This window comes from Desmodus rotundus, chromosome 1 (assembly GCF_022682495.2).
Source record: "Desmodus rotundus isolate HL8 chromosome 1, HLdesRot8A.1, whole genome shotgun sequence".
NCBI lineage: Eukaryota > Metazoa > Chordata > Mammalia > Chiroptera > Phyllostomidae > Desmodus > Desmodus rotundus.
Window position 1 is genome coordinate 7,199,554 of NC_071387.1, and position 13,872 is coordinate 7,213,425.

General features: G+C 59.0%; 1 protein-coding gene across 2 annotated transcripts in view; it reads right to left on the bottom strand.

Annotated features, from left to right (window-relative positions):
- Positions 1-953: 953 nt before the first annotated feature.
- Positions 954-13,872, bottom strand: part of MVB12B (multivesicular body subunit 12B) — a 152,447-nt gene continuing 139,528 nt past the window's right edge. For both annotated transcript variants that reach the window (XM_053920626.2, XM_053920634.2), the window contains exon 10: positions 954-4,819. In XM_053920626.2, coding sequence (XP_053776601.1) covers positions 4,733-4,819 — 87 coding nt within the window. In that variant the 3' untranslated portion in view covers positions 954-4,732. The remainder of the gene's footprint in view (positions 4,820-13,872) is intronic.

Here is a 13,872-nt window from a genome sequence, read left to right on the forward strand (position 1 = left end):
AAGAAAGGCCCACAGGTCCTCGGGCTCTGCCCGTGCTAAATGCCCTGTGAGCGCCCTCATGCCATCTTCCCAGGGAGGCATGGTCCCCACTCTGACAGGTGCTGGGTCACGAGCGGAAAGCCACACGGTCGGTGAGTGGCAGAGCGAGACTTTGCATCCAGCTCCTCAGACTCCACACTGAGTGTTCTTTGGGGGCTTCTCATGGAATTCTCCAGGGGCTTTTCTTCTGGGAGGCGCCTGCGGTTGTGGCCTGGGCCAGAGGTGCTGACTCTGGGGACTCTCGTGGTCCCAGTGAGCTGAGACGGCATGAGCTAAGGGTCACCCCGGCCTCACCGGCATCTGGCAGAAGCAGGGCTGGAGGCAGTGGCAGCTCAGCCCAAAAATGCAGAGGTCGCCTGTGAAGGCACAGCGCTTTGATGGTGAAACCTGAACTGGCTCGTCCTCACAGGACCCTGAGCGTGTCCTGGGGCCCTGCAGCCCCTCCCTGACGTTTGGGGTGGCGTCTCACAAGCAGGTGAGCAGTCGGGGCAGGACTGAAACCATGCAGCTGTATCCTCCCGGCAGCTGGACCCCCTGAATCTGCCCAGACACGGCTCCAGGGCAGGCACAGATGAGAGAGCCCGCATTCCTCGCTGGGGACCCCCTGAAATGCGTGCGCTTCACAGGCTTTTACCGCAACTGGGGCTTTTCTCTTTCAGGAGCATTCCTGAGGGCTGGTGCCGGAGAAGGGCAGGGCTTTGCGGGCCCCTCCCGACCCCTGCTGGCTTGTGACCAGGCCGTCTACCCTCAGTGGGGCGCAGCAGCCCACCGGCGCTCTCAAGAAGGCTGGCAGGTCAGGGGGTGGCAGCCATCTGCTCCTTAAGCCCACGGCTGGCCTGGCCAGTGTCTGGGACAAGCTGGAGGCCTTGAGGGACACTATCCTGGTTGGCTTCAGAGACAGCAGCAAGCCAGGGAAAGGTTAAAACAAACATTTATTTAACAAATTATATTAAGAAGACAGACAATCACACAGTGAAACTTCCCTTTGCCAAGTACAAGAGTCACCTCAAATAAATACCCGCAGGAAGGACGTCGTTCCCGCGGCCAGTGCACAGTGGCTGTCAGAGGCCCCAGGCGGCCGCACGGCAGCGTGCGCCCTTTGCTGGGGGAACAGACCCCCGTCTCGCAGTGGTGACAGTGGCAGCTGCCGCAGGGCCACGTCTACAACACGTGAAGAAAGCTGGGCTGACCCAGGGGCGCCAGGTGGCGCAGGGGGTGGGAGCGCGGGCGCTGGCCACCTCCTCCAGGCCCCTGGGGGACAGCAGACAGTGAACTGAGTCAGGGGGGCTCAGCTTTTGTGCACCCTGCATGCACGTGGCTTCTTTGTCAAGGGCTCTCTCTGCCCTCATCCGCAGACTCCCCGGTTCTCAGAGGAGCTACAGGCTGGGATGCCCCACAAACAGCCAGTGGCAGGGCAGCTGGCAGCCCCGGGAGCCCTGGTTGGGTGGAGCAAGCGGGTAAGTGGGCAGGCAGGCTCCTGCCCCATGCTCAGCGCCCATGTCACGGTGCTCCGGTGACACCAGCGTGACTGGGGGCAGCTGGGATGCCCATTCCTGGACCAGAAACTAAAAGGTCGTCACGAGGCATGTGCTTATGTTGGGATGGCTGGCACCATGGGCTCTGGGGCCACACAAGACTCGGGTCCAAAACCTGCCTCTCCACTCACCAGCCTTGTGCCCTTGGACAAGCCTCAGCTTCTCCATCCGTAACGAGGAGCAAATCACATCCACTTCTGGGCGTGTTTGGTTTGGGGGGAATGACAGGAGAAAGATGTGCTTAAGGTGCCGGCCTCATGCCCGGCACGGAGTGTGGGCATAGGGTGCGCTGGTTCTTCTTGTCCCGCCCCCCGCCTTTCTGAAGGACATGGGGCGGTTGGAAAACAGTCCCCAACCAACCTCAGCGGCTTCTCACCACCAACTGCCTGTCACCAGCGAGGTGGGCAGACAGGCGGCAACCCTCCTGATAGGTGGGGCTCGGGCAGCCTGGGGGGCTAACCTGCTATTTCTTCCCACCAGCAGGGTGCTCCCCTCTCCAAGTGGAGGAGGTTACAGCTGAGATCAGTTCGTGGACTGGGGGTGGGGAAAAGCCTTGTCATAAACTTGCAGGTGAGCCTGGAGCAGAGTACTTACTCCTGGTCACTGCTGTGCCACTTCCAAGGCCTTTGGAGGGAGCTTTTGACTTCAGAGGGAAGAGAAGGCAAGGGGGCACTGTGCTCTGCTTAGAGTATTTTGGGGGGACAGAGGGCACCGGGGGGCTGAGGGCAAGCCGCTGCCCTTCACTTTTCCACAAAAACCCTTTCTTCCCTCCCCTCCTGGCCAGACGGTTTGCAAAGTACCCTCCCAGAAAGGAACAGGTCACGCAGTTTGTAGGTGTGAGCCAGAGCCCTGCACCCTAATCTGCTGCCACCCACACACTGGCTCAACCTCACCCGCCTCTCACAAGGCAAAGAGATGGGGTCAGGAGCAGCCTAACCTCCACCACACAGCCAACTTGCGACACCGCGCTGCTGGCTTGTCTTAGGCTGCGGTGCGGTGCGGAGCTCACAGCCAGCGCTGTTACCTAGACTAAGTCTGTGAGGTTGTGGAGGCCTCCCGGCTCACCCAAGATCCCCGGGGGCGTGAATGGGGAGCTGTGGACACCCTCCTCCTCTCACCGACGTCTGCCCTCACCGCGGGGCCCACATCGTCCTATTTGAAGCTTTTCTGGCCCAGCAGAGCTGCCGAAGGGCCTGGTTGTTAGTCGAGGGAGAAGGGCTGCTGGGCGTTACTGGTCAGAGATAATCTCACAGCCAGGGTGTGAACACGAGCTACTGACGTGGACAGAGTGCACGGTCCGAAGAGCTAGACAGGAATCAGGGCCCCGCCCCGCGCTGGACGGCCCCTCTGGCTGTTGGGCTTCTAGTCACACAGGTCACTTGGCTTTGAACCAGCCACGCGTCCAAAAAGCAGCAGCAGACACGTGTTCTGGGCCCCAGGGGGTTCCCCCAGCTCCCCAGAAACAACTAGCTTATTTCAGTGGGTACGTCTGAGACCAGTCGGCCCTCTGCTGGTTAAGCACCAATCCCAAAGGCCCCAGGAGACTGCCATCTCCACCCCGACGTCTCCCGGGCCCTGGTGGGTTCCACAAGCTGTCTTTTCCTGCCACCTTGCTGCGTGGGAGGCACGGGGAGGCCAGTCTCACCAGGGATGTCCTCAGGTTTTGGGGAAGGGGAGGCGAGGCAACCACTTCCCTATTGCGCGGGAAATCAGGAGGTATCAACATGAACACCAAGGGGGTGACCAGGGGTGAGAGCTGAGGGGCCTGCAGGGGGCAGGGCTGACAGGTACATGAGGTATTTTTTGCCCTGCCCTGCTTCTTAGCCAGCGGCCACTCCACTGACTGTTGGCTGTTCCTACTGCACCCCAGTCACCCAGCTGACCACATGCCATCCCGGGGGCTGCAGGCGGGAGGGGCCTGTCCCTGGCTGTGGCTCTACTGCACCACCTTCCTGGTGGGGGGAACCTCACTACTCTCCACAGTGCCCCCCCTGCCAAACCTCCTGTGCATAGCTCCAACCATCTGGTGACCCCCCGAGTTGGGAGACACCAACAGCCAGACACAGCAGGCCACTGGGGTGAGGGCCCAAGCCTCCAGACATGGCGGCAACCCCTGTTCTCATGGCAAACGTGTGGAGTTGAACTTGGCAGCTGGCACTGTGTCTACTGGCCGTTAGTAGCAGAAATGTCGGTGCTGGCCCCGGTCAGTGACCTGGATTGGACGGGCTTGTCAGAACCACCATCTCTAAGAGCAGAGGCCGTCAGGACATGGCCTGGCTCTGAGAAACCAGGTGAGCATGTGCCCCGGTCCTTCCGGCCGGGCACTGGCTCACAGCACCGGGCAGAGCCGTGGGCACTGCTGATGGCACCTGGGTGCTGCGGAGACGAGCCCTTTGGGGGAAGTGGGTGCGAAGTGGGTGGGCCCAGAGTCCTGGGCAGCAGGCGCCAGGCACTCGGCCGTCCTGCCCAGAAAGCAAGTCCTGTCTGCCGGCAGCTGGGGCCCGCTGCTCCCTGACCCCAGGACGTCCAGTGTGTGAGTCTGCTCACAAGTCCGAGCACAGGACATCCACAGTGGGGCAGGGGCCGGGCACAGGTCCACTCAGGCTGCCGGCTTCCTCTTCCTGTGTTCATTCCCCAGGGCTGTTGTGAAATGCTGGGGGCACTTGACGCCGTCGGTGTGAGGGGCTTGTTCCATGGCAGCCCGGGTCTGGGTGATCAGGGGTTCCTGGAGGGTCTTGTGCAAAGCTGCCCACCATCAGGATCTTCCAGGAGGACAGCGATGGCTTAGTGGCAGGTGACGGGAGTGAAGGGAGCTGGTGGTGTCACTGGGCATCCCAAGCAACTGTCCAGGCCCTCGGGTGACTCCCGTGGCGGGTGGGGTTGTTCGGAGCATGGCCGCTCATCAACAAACATGTTAGGAGCTGCTGGTCACTACAGCACACGGATTAGTCGAGGTTATGAACCACAGCCCCGGGAAGGTGGGGGTCACTTCAGGCAAGCCGATGACTGCAGTTGGAGGTGCTCAGCTGCCCACAGTCTCCCAGACGAGCCCCACGGGGCAGTGTGAAGGGCGGGCAGGAGGGAGCAGGAGAGGGCGGGGCGCTCAGTAGTCTGGGCCGAGGTGTCTTCTCCCCGCAGGTGCAGGCAGCGGCTGGCCCTCAGGACTGGGGCGCCTGCTGGCAGCGCGTGGGGCTGGGCGGGAGCCGGGCGGCGGCGCTCTGCTCGGTGCGGAAGCTGTACTCGTACTGCGGGGGGCGGGGCAGAGAAGCACAGTCAGCGGGCGGGTCACCGAGTGGGGGTTGGGGCGCACAGAGGCCCTGACCTCACCTCGCTGAGCCCTCGCTGTGCCCGCAGATGGGGCGTGTGAATTGTACAAGTGCACGAGCGCGCATGTGCACACACCCCTGGTGCTGCAGGTGCCTGGCTGGTTTGTGATGACTGGGACCTTTCGCGGTCCCCACCCCACTCTCCACAGGGTGAGACCTCAGCACCGGCAGCGCCCAAAGCCAGGATGCCAGCGGCAAACACGTGCAGGCTGCACACCCAGCACCCTCCTGCCTCCCACAACCCCGCAGACGGTCCTCGTCCTACTGGGGAAGGAGTCACACACTGCTGAGGGGCAGATCTGGGACCTCCTCCCAAACCTGACCGAAGGCTGGCCACAGCCACCAGGCCCAGGGGACCCCTGGCCTGCTGCTCCGTTCAAGTGCCTCCTGAGCATGCAGATGCCACTTGCTCTGGGTGACACTCCTGCCCACGCTTCCCTCGCGGAGGCCCACAGCCACCTCCTGCAGGGTGTGCAGATGTCGTCACTAACCGGTGGGGACCCGAGGCTCCTTGAGGGCAGCACCCCACGGGCCACCCCGCCTGAGCTACCCTCACGCTTCATAGCCTGGCTTACCTGAACGACCCTGGGTCACGGAAACACACAGAGGCAGGTTCTGAGTGTGATGGGAGCTCAGAGAAGGAGCAGTACCTCTAAGGTGGGGGCAGGGGACCTGAGGTTCACCTTGAAGGCCAGGTGGGATCTCAACATCTCCATGCCGGGCAGAAAGGGGGACAGGTAAGCAGTGCCCGCCGGGCAGAGATGGGGCGGCAGGGGCTGGGCTGGGGGAACAGCCTGGAACACGACGCTGAGGCCGCCATGTGGTCCCACGGGTTTTGGGAATGAGGATCTTAGATCACTGGTTGTCAAACATTTAAAATATTTGAAACCTTTTTAGCAGTTAGAATTGTCATAAAAAGGGCCCCCCTACTTAAATCAGCCAAGTGGAGCTGCCTAGTTGGACTTGGCCACCTCCTGAAGCCACCTCCTCCAGGACACGGCAGGGGGGCTGGCAGGAAGACTCAGGGAGCCACAGCAGCAGGGGGGCATCTGCCGCAGAGAGGGCTGCAGACCCCCATTGCGGTAGCCAAATGCTCCGCCTCCCCACCTCCACCACCCCTGGCATGCCCAGCACCCCCCCCCCCCAACATGTGCTGCCTGTGGCCAGGAGGCACTTCTGGGGGGCCACGCTGAGCAAGGAGAATGGCTAAAAGTTGAGGGTTTCAGGTTTAATTGTGTCCCTAACTCCCCTGCCTGACAGTCCCACAGGGGCAATACAGGATAGACAGACAGACACAGATCTGAGCTGGGGATTTGTGAGGCCAGGGCGGACCCTGTCCCTGTGTGAACAGCGGAGGTGAGCAGCCTTGAGTGGCCCCTGGAGCCACAGGCCCCAGTGATGCTGAAGACAGGACTGTGGTCCCTGCAAACGGCCTCTGTCTCCAGAAGGGGTGGGAAGAGGAGGAGTTGCTGCTGCAGGGTGAACCTCAGTGAACCCACCTTAGAAGAAGCAGGGTCACGTCAACAAGCGACAGGTGTTGGCAAGGATGTGAGAGAAGGGGACCCACGCACACTGCTGGTGGGGCTGTAAATGGGCGCCGCCGCTGAGAGAGGCAGCACCGACCCCTTAAACCACCCACACTGGAACTGCCACGTGATGCAGCAACTCCACTTCTGAGTTTTTCCCCAAGGGAAAGGCAAACAGGGGCTGGAAGAGACATGTGCACCCCTGTGCTCACGGCAGCATCATTCACAATGGCCCAGAGAGAAACCACTGACCGCCCCCCAGCAGGTAAACAGATAAAGAAAGAGTGGGACCATACATGGTGGAATATTACTCAGCCATAAGACGAACAAAATCCTGCCGTTTGTGGCAGCATTATGCTGAGGAAAATAAGTCAGAGAAAGAAAAGAACCATATGATCTCACTTATATGTGGGATCTAAAAAAAAAAAAAAAAAGACACAGAAAGCCCCCAACCAAGCTCACAGAAACAGAGAACAGGTTGGTGGTCAATAGAGGCAGGGGTGGGGGCTGGGTGGGTCAGTGGGTGATGAGGGGCAAAAGGCTAAAACTCCAGTTAAAGTAAGTCGTGGGGAAGCAATGCAGAACTCACTACGGGTAATAAGACCGTACTGCATATTTGAAAGTTGCTAACAGTAAATCTTAAAACTTCTCATTGCAAGAAAAAAAAAATTGTAAACTGTAGTGACATATGTTAACTAGACTGATAACTTTGTAATGTATACAAATGCTGAATATATTGTATCTCTGAAGTGAAAATGTTAATTACACCTCAATTAAAAAAGGGGGTCACAACAAGCTTTGGTGGGTCAAGGGCCCGCCCAGCCCTGACCCCAGGCAAACACTCACTGCACATCTGCTGGCCGCTTGGGAGAATCAAAGCAGCACCCAGCCAATCCCTCTTCTGCTCTCTGGCAAGCAGGGCCCAGGCCAGTGCCTGGGGATTTCTGCTCCCAGGCGGCTGGCAGACCAGTGTGGCTTGGAGGTGGCAGACTTGGGGCAAAGCCTGGGACAATACCGCCACCTCGTGGCTGCTTGGGTGCATCACAGCAGGAAGCAGTCCCTCATTGGCTCCCTCAGCACCCACTATAGCCACCCTGCGCTGGGTGCTGGGACCAGATGAGAGCTGCACGAGGGTGGCAAGGGAGAGACATGGGCCCGACCCATTAACCCAATGAACAACACAGGAGGCAGAGAAGGTTGGGTGGGAGAACATGAAAGTGTTTCTGCCAGTGGCTGAGGGTGGTCCCCAAGGAGCACTTTGGGTGGGGGGAGCCACTCAGCTGGGAGACACGGAACCAGAGATAAAGGGATGGTAATTGGAAGCACTTGGGGTCAGGGTGTCTGGCCTTACAGACATGGCGATGTTTCAAGAAATGCACACAAGGCGTGTCAGGCCTGGCCCTTGCAATGAGTACCCAGAGACTGGGGGTATGGGGGCGGGAGGAGGCTGGCGGCTTCCCTCCAGCTGCTCTGAGACCAGCCTGGGAGACCCTGCCTGGGGCAGTGGAGAGGCAAGGCTCCTTTCAAACGAGGGAGCAACTTGTGCCAGGCACCCAGACCCCCCACCCCTGCCCTGGGCTGTGGCCCCTGCTCTGGAAGGCTTTGGGGGACCCGCCATGCAGGCTCTGTGCCAGGCTCTGGGGCGGTGGGGCAAACATGGGTAGTCGGGCCACCCTGAGTTGCTAGGGGCTGGTCTGCAGGGAGAGTCCATGAAAGGAGCTGGAGGCAGCAGCTCCCAGCTGTCCTCAGCCAGGGGCCTGGGCTCTCTGCGGCCCCAGCAAAGGGTGCAACAGCTTTCTGGATGACAGGGTGGGTGGTGGTGGTGGGGAGGGACAGGACATTTCCCAGCCTGGGCACACAAGTGCTGACCAGGGCTTAGTGGGGTGTCCTGAGGCCAGTCTTTGTGGCAGAGCAGAGACAGGGTCACTAGGAAGGGGGTCACAGACGAGCCTTCTAGGACAAATGGCTGAATTCCTGTTTCTCGCTGTCTGGGGCCGGGGGTGGGGTGGGGGGAGGCAGGGAGAAGAGCACACACTGCCTTTTCCTGACTCACAGCCCAAGTACTTGGCTGCCCCCCCCCCCTCCCCCCGCAGAGCTCCAGGGATCTGGGCACAGAGCACAGACTGCTGTCCCTGCCCCCACCCCTGCCCTTGAGATTTCCCCCTTTTTAGGTTGCACTGGCTGGAGAAAAGGGTGGCCCCCCCTCTTGTTTTCACTAACTCCCCAAATGAAATTTCAACATATGTCCCCTGACATAATCCCCCTTAGGCTGCGGATAACCTTCCCACAGACGCTGTCCTCTGCCAGGGATTGCTGGCCCCCAAGTGTTTGCCCAAGAGACTAGGGCCGCTTCTGGAAGCCCTTTCACTCCCTTGGGCAAACAGTGAGTACCTTTGAAGGCGGATTTGGGCCCAGATCTGTTTACGCAAGACATTAGTCTCCCGCATAAGGAAAACCTGCACTCGCGTACAAACAGCAAATCCTTTTTGAATTAAAAAAATTTTCAATTAAAAAGAATTTGGGTTCGCAGAGCCGAGCCCAGCTGAGCGGTGCCAGGCCTTGGCGCCCTCTGGTGGGCACAGGCCGTCATCACAGCAGCATCAGAAGCCGGCCTGGGAGGCCTCACCGGGAAAGAGACATCACTGTCAGGGGCTCCGTCTGGGCTTTCCCCGGGGCCTGGAGGCTGGTGCTCTGGCTTGGAGAGCCTGCAGCCGACACCCTGAAACTGATCCCCGAACTCTCGAGCCACGGTGCACAGGTCCCAACTTCCAAAAGCCTTTTGTCACAGCAAGGCCAGAGTCCTGGCCATGGGAGGTGCTGACCACAGCTTCCACCTGCACCTTGGGGGCCGAGTGGCTTTATTGCCCAGCCTCACTGGCTAAATGGTGGCAATCAATCCCCCCACAACCTGCCACCGGGCCCACGCACAAAGGTGTCGTGAGGCTCACCTAAGACAACTCACGTGAAAGCACCTGAGAGTGAAAACACCAGTCCTCCTGAGCATCGGACCCGGGGGTTTTAACCGAAGCCAGGGGTGCCCAGGCCCTGCCCGAGGTGGGACAGGCGTCAGCACTCGCCTGCAAGTGTTTACCGGACACAACGGAAAGAGGCAAGCACTGATGCCCCCCCCGCCCCCCCACCGGGCCCAGTGGTGATCAAAGCAATCAGCTCCCTGTGACAAAGTAAGGGTTGTTTCCAGCACCCGTTTTCAGACGTGGAGGCTGAGGTCTGGGGAGGCCTCACGTGTCACAAGGTCACAGGCTGAGGCAGGCCTGGGTCCCCAGGGGCAGCGGGGGATGGGGCAGCTCTAGCCCAGCAACTGGCGTTGGTACGCGCCTGCGTCCACTTCTCCATATGGGCGTGCGTGGGGTAGAAGAGATGCGCGCCAACACAGATGGGCGTTTCGGTGAGTGACAGAGGGCCCTGGGAGGCCGCAGCCAGGTGAGGACCGGTGAGGGGAAGCGAAGGGGCAAGACTCAGGTCAAAGAGAGGAGTCTGATTCAGAGGTCGGCCCCGCTGAAGGGTGGGCTCTGGCAGGCTGGGAGGGTCCCAGCACAGAGGGAGGTGGGTGAGGCCCTGCACAGCGGTCTGCCTCACCCACAGCCCGCCCTGCCCTGCACCTGCCTTGGCCCCACAGCCCGGACCATGACTCCTGCCAGTCTGGGCCCCCCGCCCCCCCATGGGTCAGCCCCTCTGGGCGTTTCAGATATGGGCAGCTCCCTCGCCTCACTCCTGGCCGCATCCTGCCACCTGTCTTCAGAAGCCTGGCTGCTGGGACTCAGCCCCCAGGCAGGGAAGAGGCAGGTGGCATCGGGAGGAGCCGGCTCAGCAGGGCCCTGGGCCCCACAGTGCAGCGCCCTCTGGTCTGCCTGCTCGTTTTCCCGTGGGAGTCCTGTGCATACTGGATTGTGGCTCCAGAGAGACACCTGAAAAACTGGGAAAGGGGGACGCATCAGGGCCTGGACACCCGCAGAGGAGGACCTAGAATTCCCCAGAGCTGGGGAGAACACCTTCTTCAACTTCCTCACTTGGTGAGAATGGGCCTGGAGCTCAGGGCTCATGGATTATTACATTCCATGACCCAGGGGTCACTAATAAGGTGACGGGGTGGCAGGAGCTGCCAGGTCCCGAGTGAGAGGGTCAGGGCCAATTCCTAACGCCCCTGAGGCTGGTACTATTCTTCCCATGCAGGTGAGCAAACTGGGGCTCAGAGAGGCTGAGAGACCTGACCAAGGCCACCAGCGCTCCAGACACAGCTGGGAGGCACCTCTAACCACCACAGTCAGCAAGGATGCTCTGGACAGCCCCACAACCACCCCACATGGGGACCCACTTCTGTTTCTGAGCTGGCTCTCCCCTTTGGGTTCACGAGCTCTAATGTCAGAGCAGCAAACCCGGAGTCAGGAGCCCAGGGCTCCACTGTGTCCCACTGGGCTGCCCTAAGTGAGGGGGGACAAGGGCACCTCCAAGGCCCACCTGCTCAAGGACCAGGATCCATGTCTTTTGGGGCCCAGCACCGACCCCGGGAGGGGCTGCTGCTCCAATGCCCCGCCACCTGCTGGTGCAGCCCTGCCTCCTCCTACTCCATCCAGGGCATCCAGGTCACCTCCTGCATCCTCCCCAGTCACCCCCTTCCTTACCCCAAGCCTGGGACTCCCCAGAGGGACAGTGACACATGCTGCCCTGCTCTCAGGGTACCCTCAGCTCACAAAGCACTTCCACCTGGCATTCAGACGGAGCGTGGGGGAGCGGGGAAGTGACTCCTCTGTCTCCACCCTGTGTCCAAGCCCCAGCCTCTCCTTATCCCAGAGTGAGGTGGGAATGACTCTGGCAGAAACCTTGTCCCATGCGTGGTTTCTAAGATCTCCCTGCCAAGCACTCTTTCCTCAACGTGCTGGGGCCAGGCCCACCTTTGTGCCTCCCCTCATGTTGTCCCCTAGAGGACACTCTTCCTCCCTCAAGCGGCTCAGCTCTGCTTGTCCTCTGAGGCCCACCTAAAGGGGCATTTGTTCTGGGAAGTGGTCTCCTCTCCCCCACAGCACCTTCCACATGCACCTTAGGTAGAGTGTGGAGAAAGGGTCGGCCATTTCTGCCGTTCCACAGCCTGGTAGAGGTTGTGGCCCAGAAGAGATGGATGGATGAACCAACGAGTAAGTAGATGAACGGATGGATGGACGGACGGACGGATGGGTGAGTGAAGGGAAAGGTCAAACTCAATGCGAAGGGCAGCAGGCAGCTAAGGCAGGGAGTCTGCACGTGGGCAGGCAGGCGGCCAGTCTCGATTCCAGTCTCTGTGGGGGCGGCAGTGAGTCGGTGCGGCCCTGGGTGCCCTAAACTCCACAGCCCTGGGAGTGTGACGGTGTGCCGCCCCCATCCTGTGCCACTTAAGTCATGCAGGCAGCGCTGGGCCCAGGGCTCGTCCACATCACGCCTGTGAACGGTGAGCTTGTGAGTCCAGGTGTGCTTTGTGTTTGTAACTCTACACACAGACCACATGCAAGCGGGAGGTTCGCACTTTGTTGGCATGTGTGGTGTTGAAAAACCACCACACAGTTACAAATACTGAAAAGTTTAGGGACTTTGTATGGAAACATAGGAGCCGCTGCCTTTGCAGACGCATGTGCTCTCTGCTTTGCCACAGTCCCCACCGCTCCCTATAACCTGCCCGATGGCGGGGTGTCAGCTGCCACTTTACCACTGTGACTATATTTGTTATCACTGGGAGCATGTGGGGTGGTGGAGACAAAGTAAATGAGAAAGTGAAAGATGTTGTGTGCCCATGACCCCGGGAAGTAGGAAAATGAGACTGACAAGACCAGCTCTTTAAGGAAAACCGGGAAGGCACATTTTGTGGGGGAATTGAAGACTGTTGCGTGATTAACTAGGGCCTGAAAGGCGTCTTGCTGCTCCTGGTCCCTCCCTCGGGGCGGGGCTGGCAGGCCCGGCAGGCACCTGGGCGCGTAGCCTGTCTGCTCTGTGTGAGGATCTGGGGGGGCTGGGGACCCGCAGTACCGTTTCTGTGTCCCCCAACAGCTGCGCGGCTCACCCCTCACTGAGTCAGCACTTCAGAATTCACCTGCCTATCACCTAAAAATAGAATTGTATTTTTCCTCTCCTAGGTTATTTGCGGAAAAAATTTAATACAATACTGCTTCCTGGCACTGATTTCCGGGTGGAAGAGGAGGCGCTGAGGGGCCTCGCAGGGAAGGCCCCATCTTCCTCTCATGTGCAGCCACATTTTTTACCTACGAGCCAGGTCTCCTTCTAAGAGTTCAATTTGGGGGGTGGGGTATGACTTTAAGACTTGGGAGATGAAAGGCCCCCAAATGATAAGAATGCGAATATCCTCTTGGGAAAGACTTGTATAAGACCAGATATTCACCTTGACTTCAGTTTTGCACGAGCAGACACACAACTCGGGACGGTGTCCAGGCAGGCAGTCCTGTCTGCCCAACCTCAGCTCTGCCTCAGCCCCACCCCCAGCAGCCCAGCCCGGTTCCCGCATTTCTGTGATGAGTGGCCTGGGCTGCAGGGGTAGGGGCTGCCACACTGCTGACCACAGGACCAAAAAGGCAGGTCGGGCGGGGGCAAGTCTGAGACTCCCCAAATTAGGAAGACTATTAATATAATCTACCATATTAATATACCCACATAGAAAAAAATATCATCTCAATAGGTGGATAAAATACGCTTATCAAAAGCCACCATTCATTTCTGATAAAAACATTTACAAAAATGAAAATAGATGCTAATTCCTTAACGTGATAAAAAAAAAAAAGACACATCCAGATACTTGGCAAACCACAACGTGCCAGTATGGATTAATACTGAAATTAGAAACTTCCACGAAACCGGACCCGGAGGCCCAGTGACCTGAACTGAGGGCAGGGAAGCCACCAGAACGAGGGACAGACACTCGGAAGGGGCGGCTGGGGCCAGGGTTTGCAGGTGATGGAACTGTCTGCCTGCGGCACCGAGGAAAAGCAACTGAAAAACCATCAGAAACAGTCAGTGAGAGAGCCGACTCCAGAAACACAGCGCAAAAGCCAACAGCTTCTTGCTCTAAATGACAGAAAATATAACGGAAGAAAAGATCCCACTTCCAAGAGCCACAAAAACACAAAACACCGAGGAGCAACCTAAAAGAAATGTGCAGGACCTCTGCAGAGAACCCCATGCTGCTCTGCGGAGGGGTGCGAGCAAAGCCCCGAACAGACTTCATCGAAACTGCCAGCCCGTCCCCCGCTGTCTCTGTGCTGCTCCAGACAGTTACAATAAACACCGAAAGTGGGGCTTTGGGAACCCCTTCACCCTCAAACGATCCTGAAGTTAGCCGGAAGAATAGTCATGTGAATATAACTAGGAAAAATTGGGGGAGGGGGGGAGAATGAGCCCTATCATGTGTTAAGGCTTATTATAAAGCTGTAAGGTTCAAAACAGTGTGGC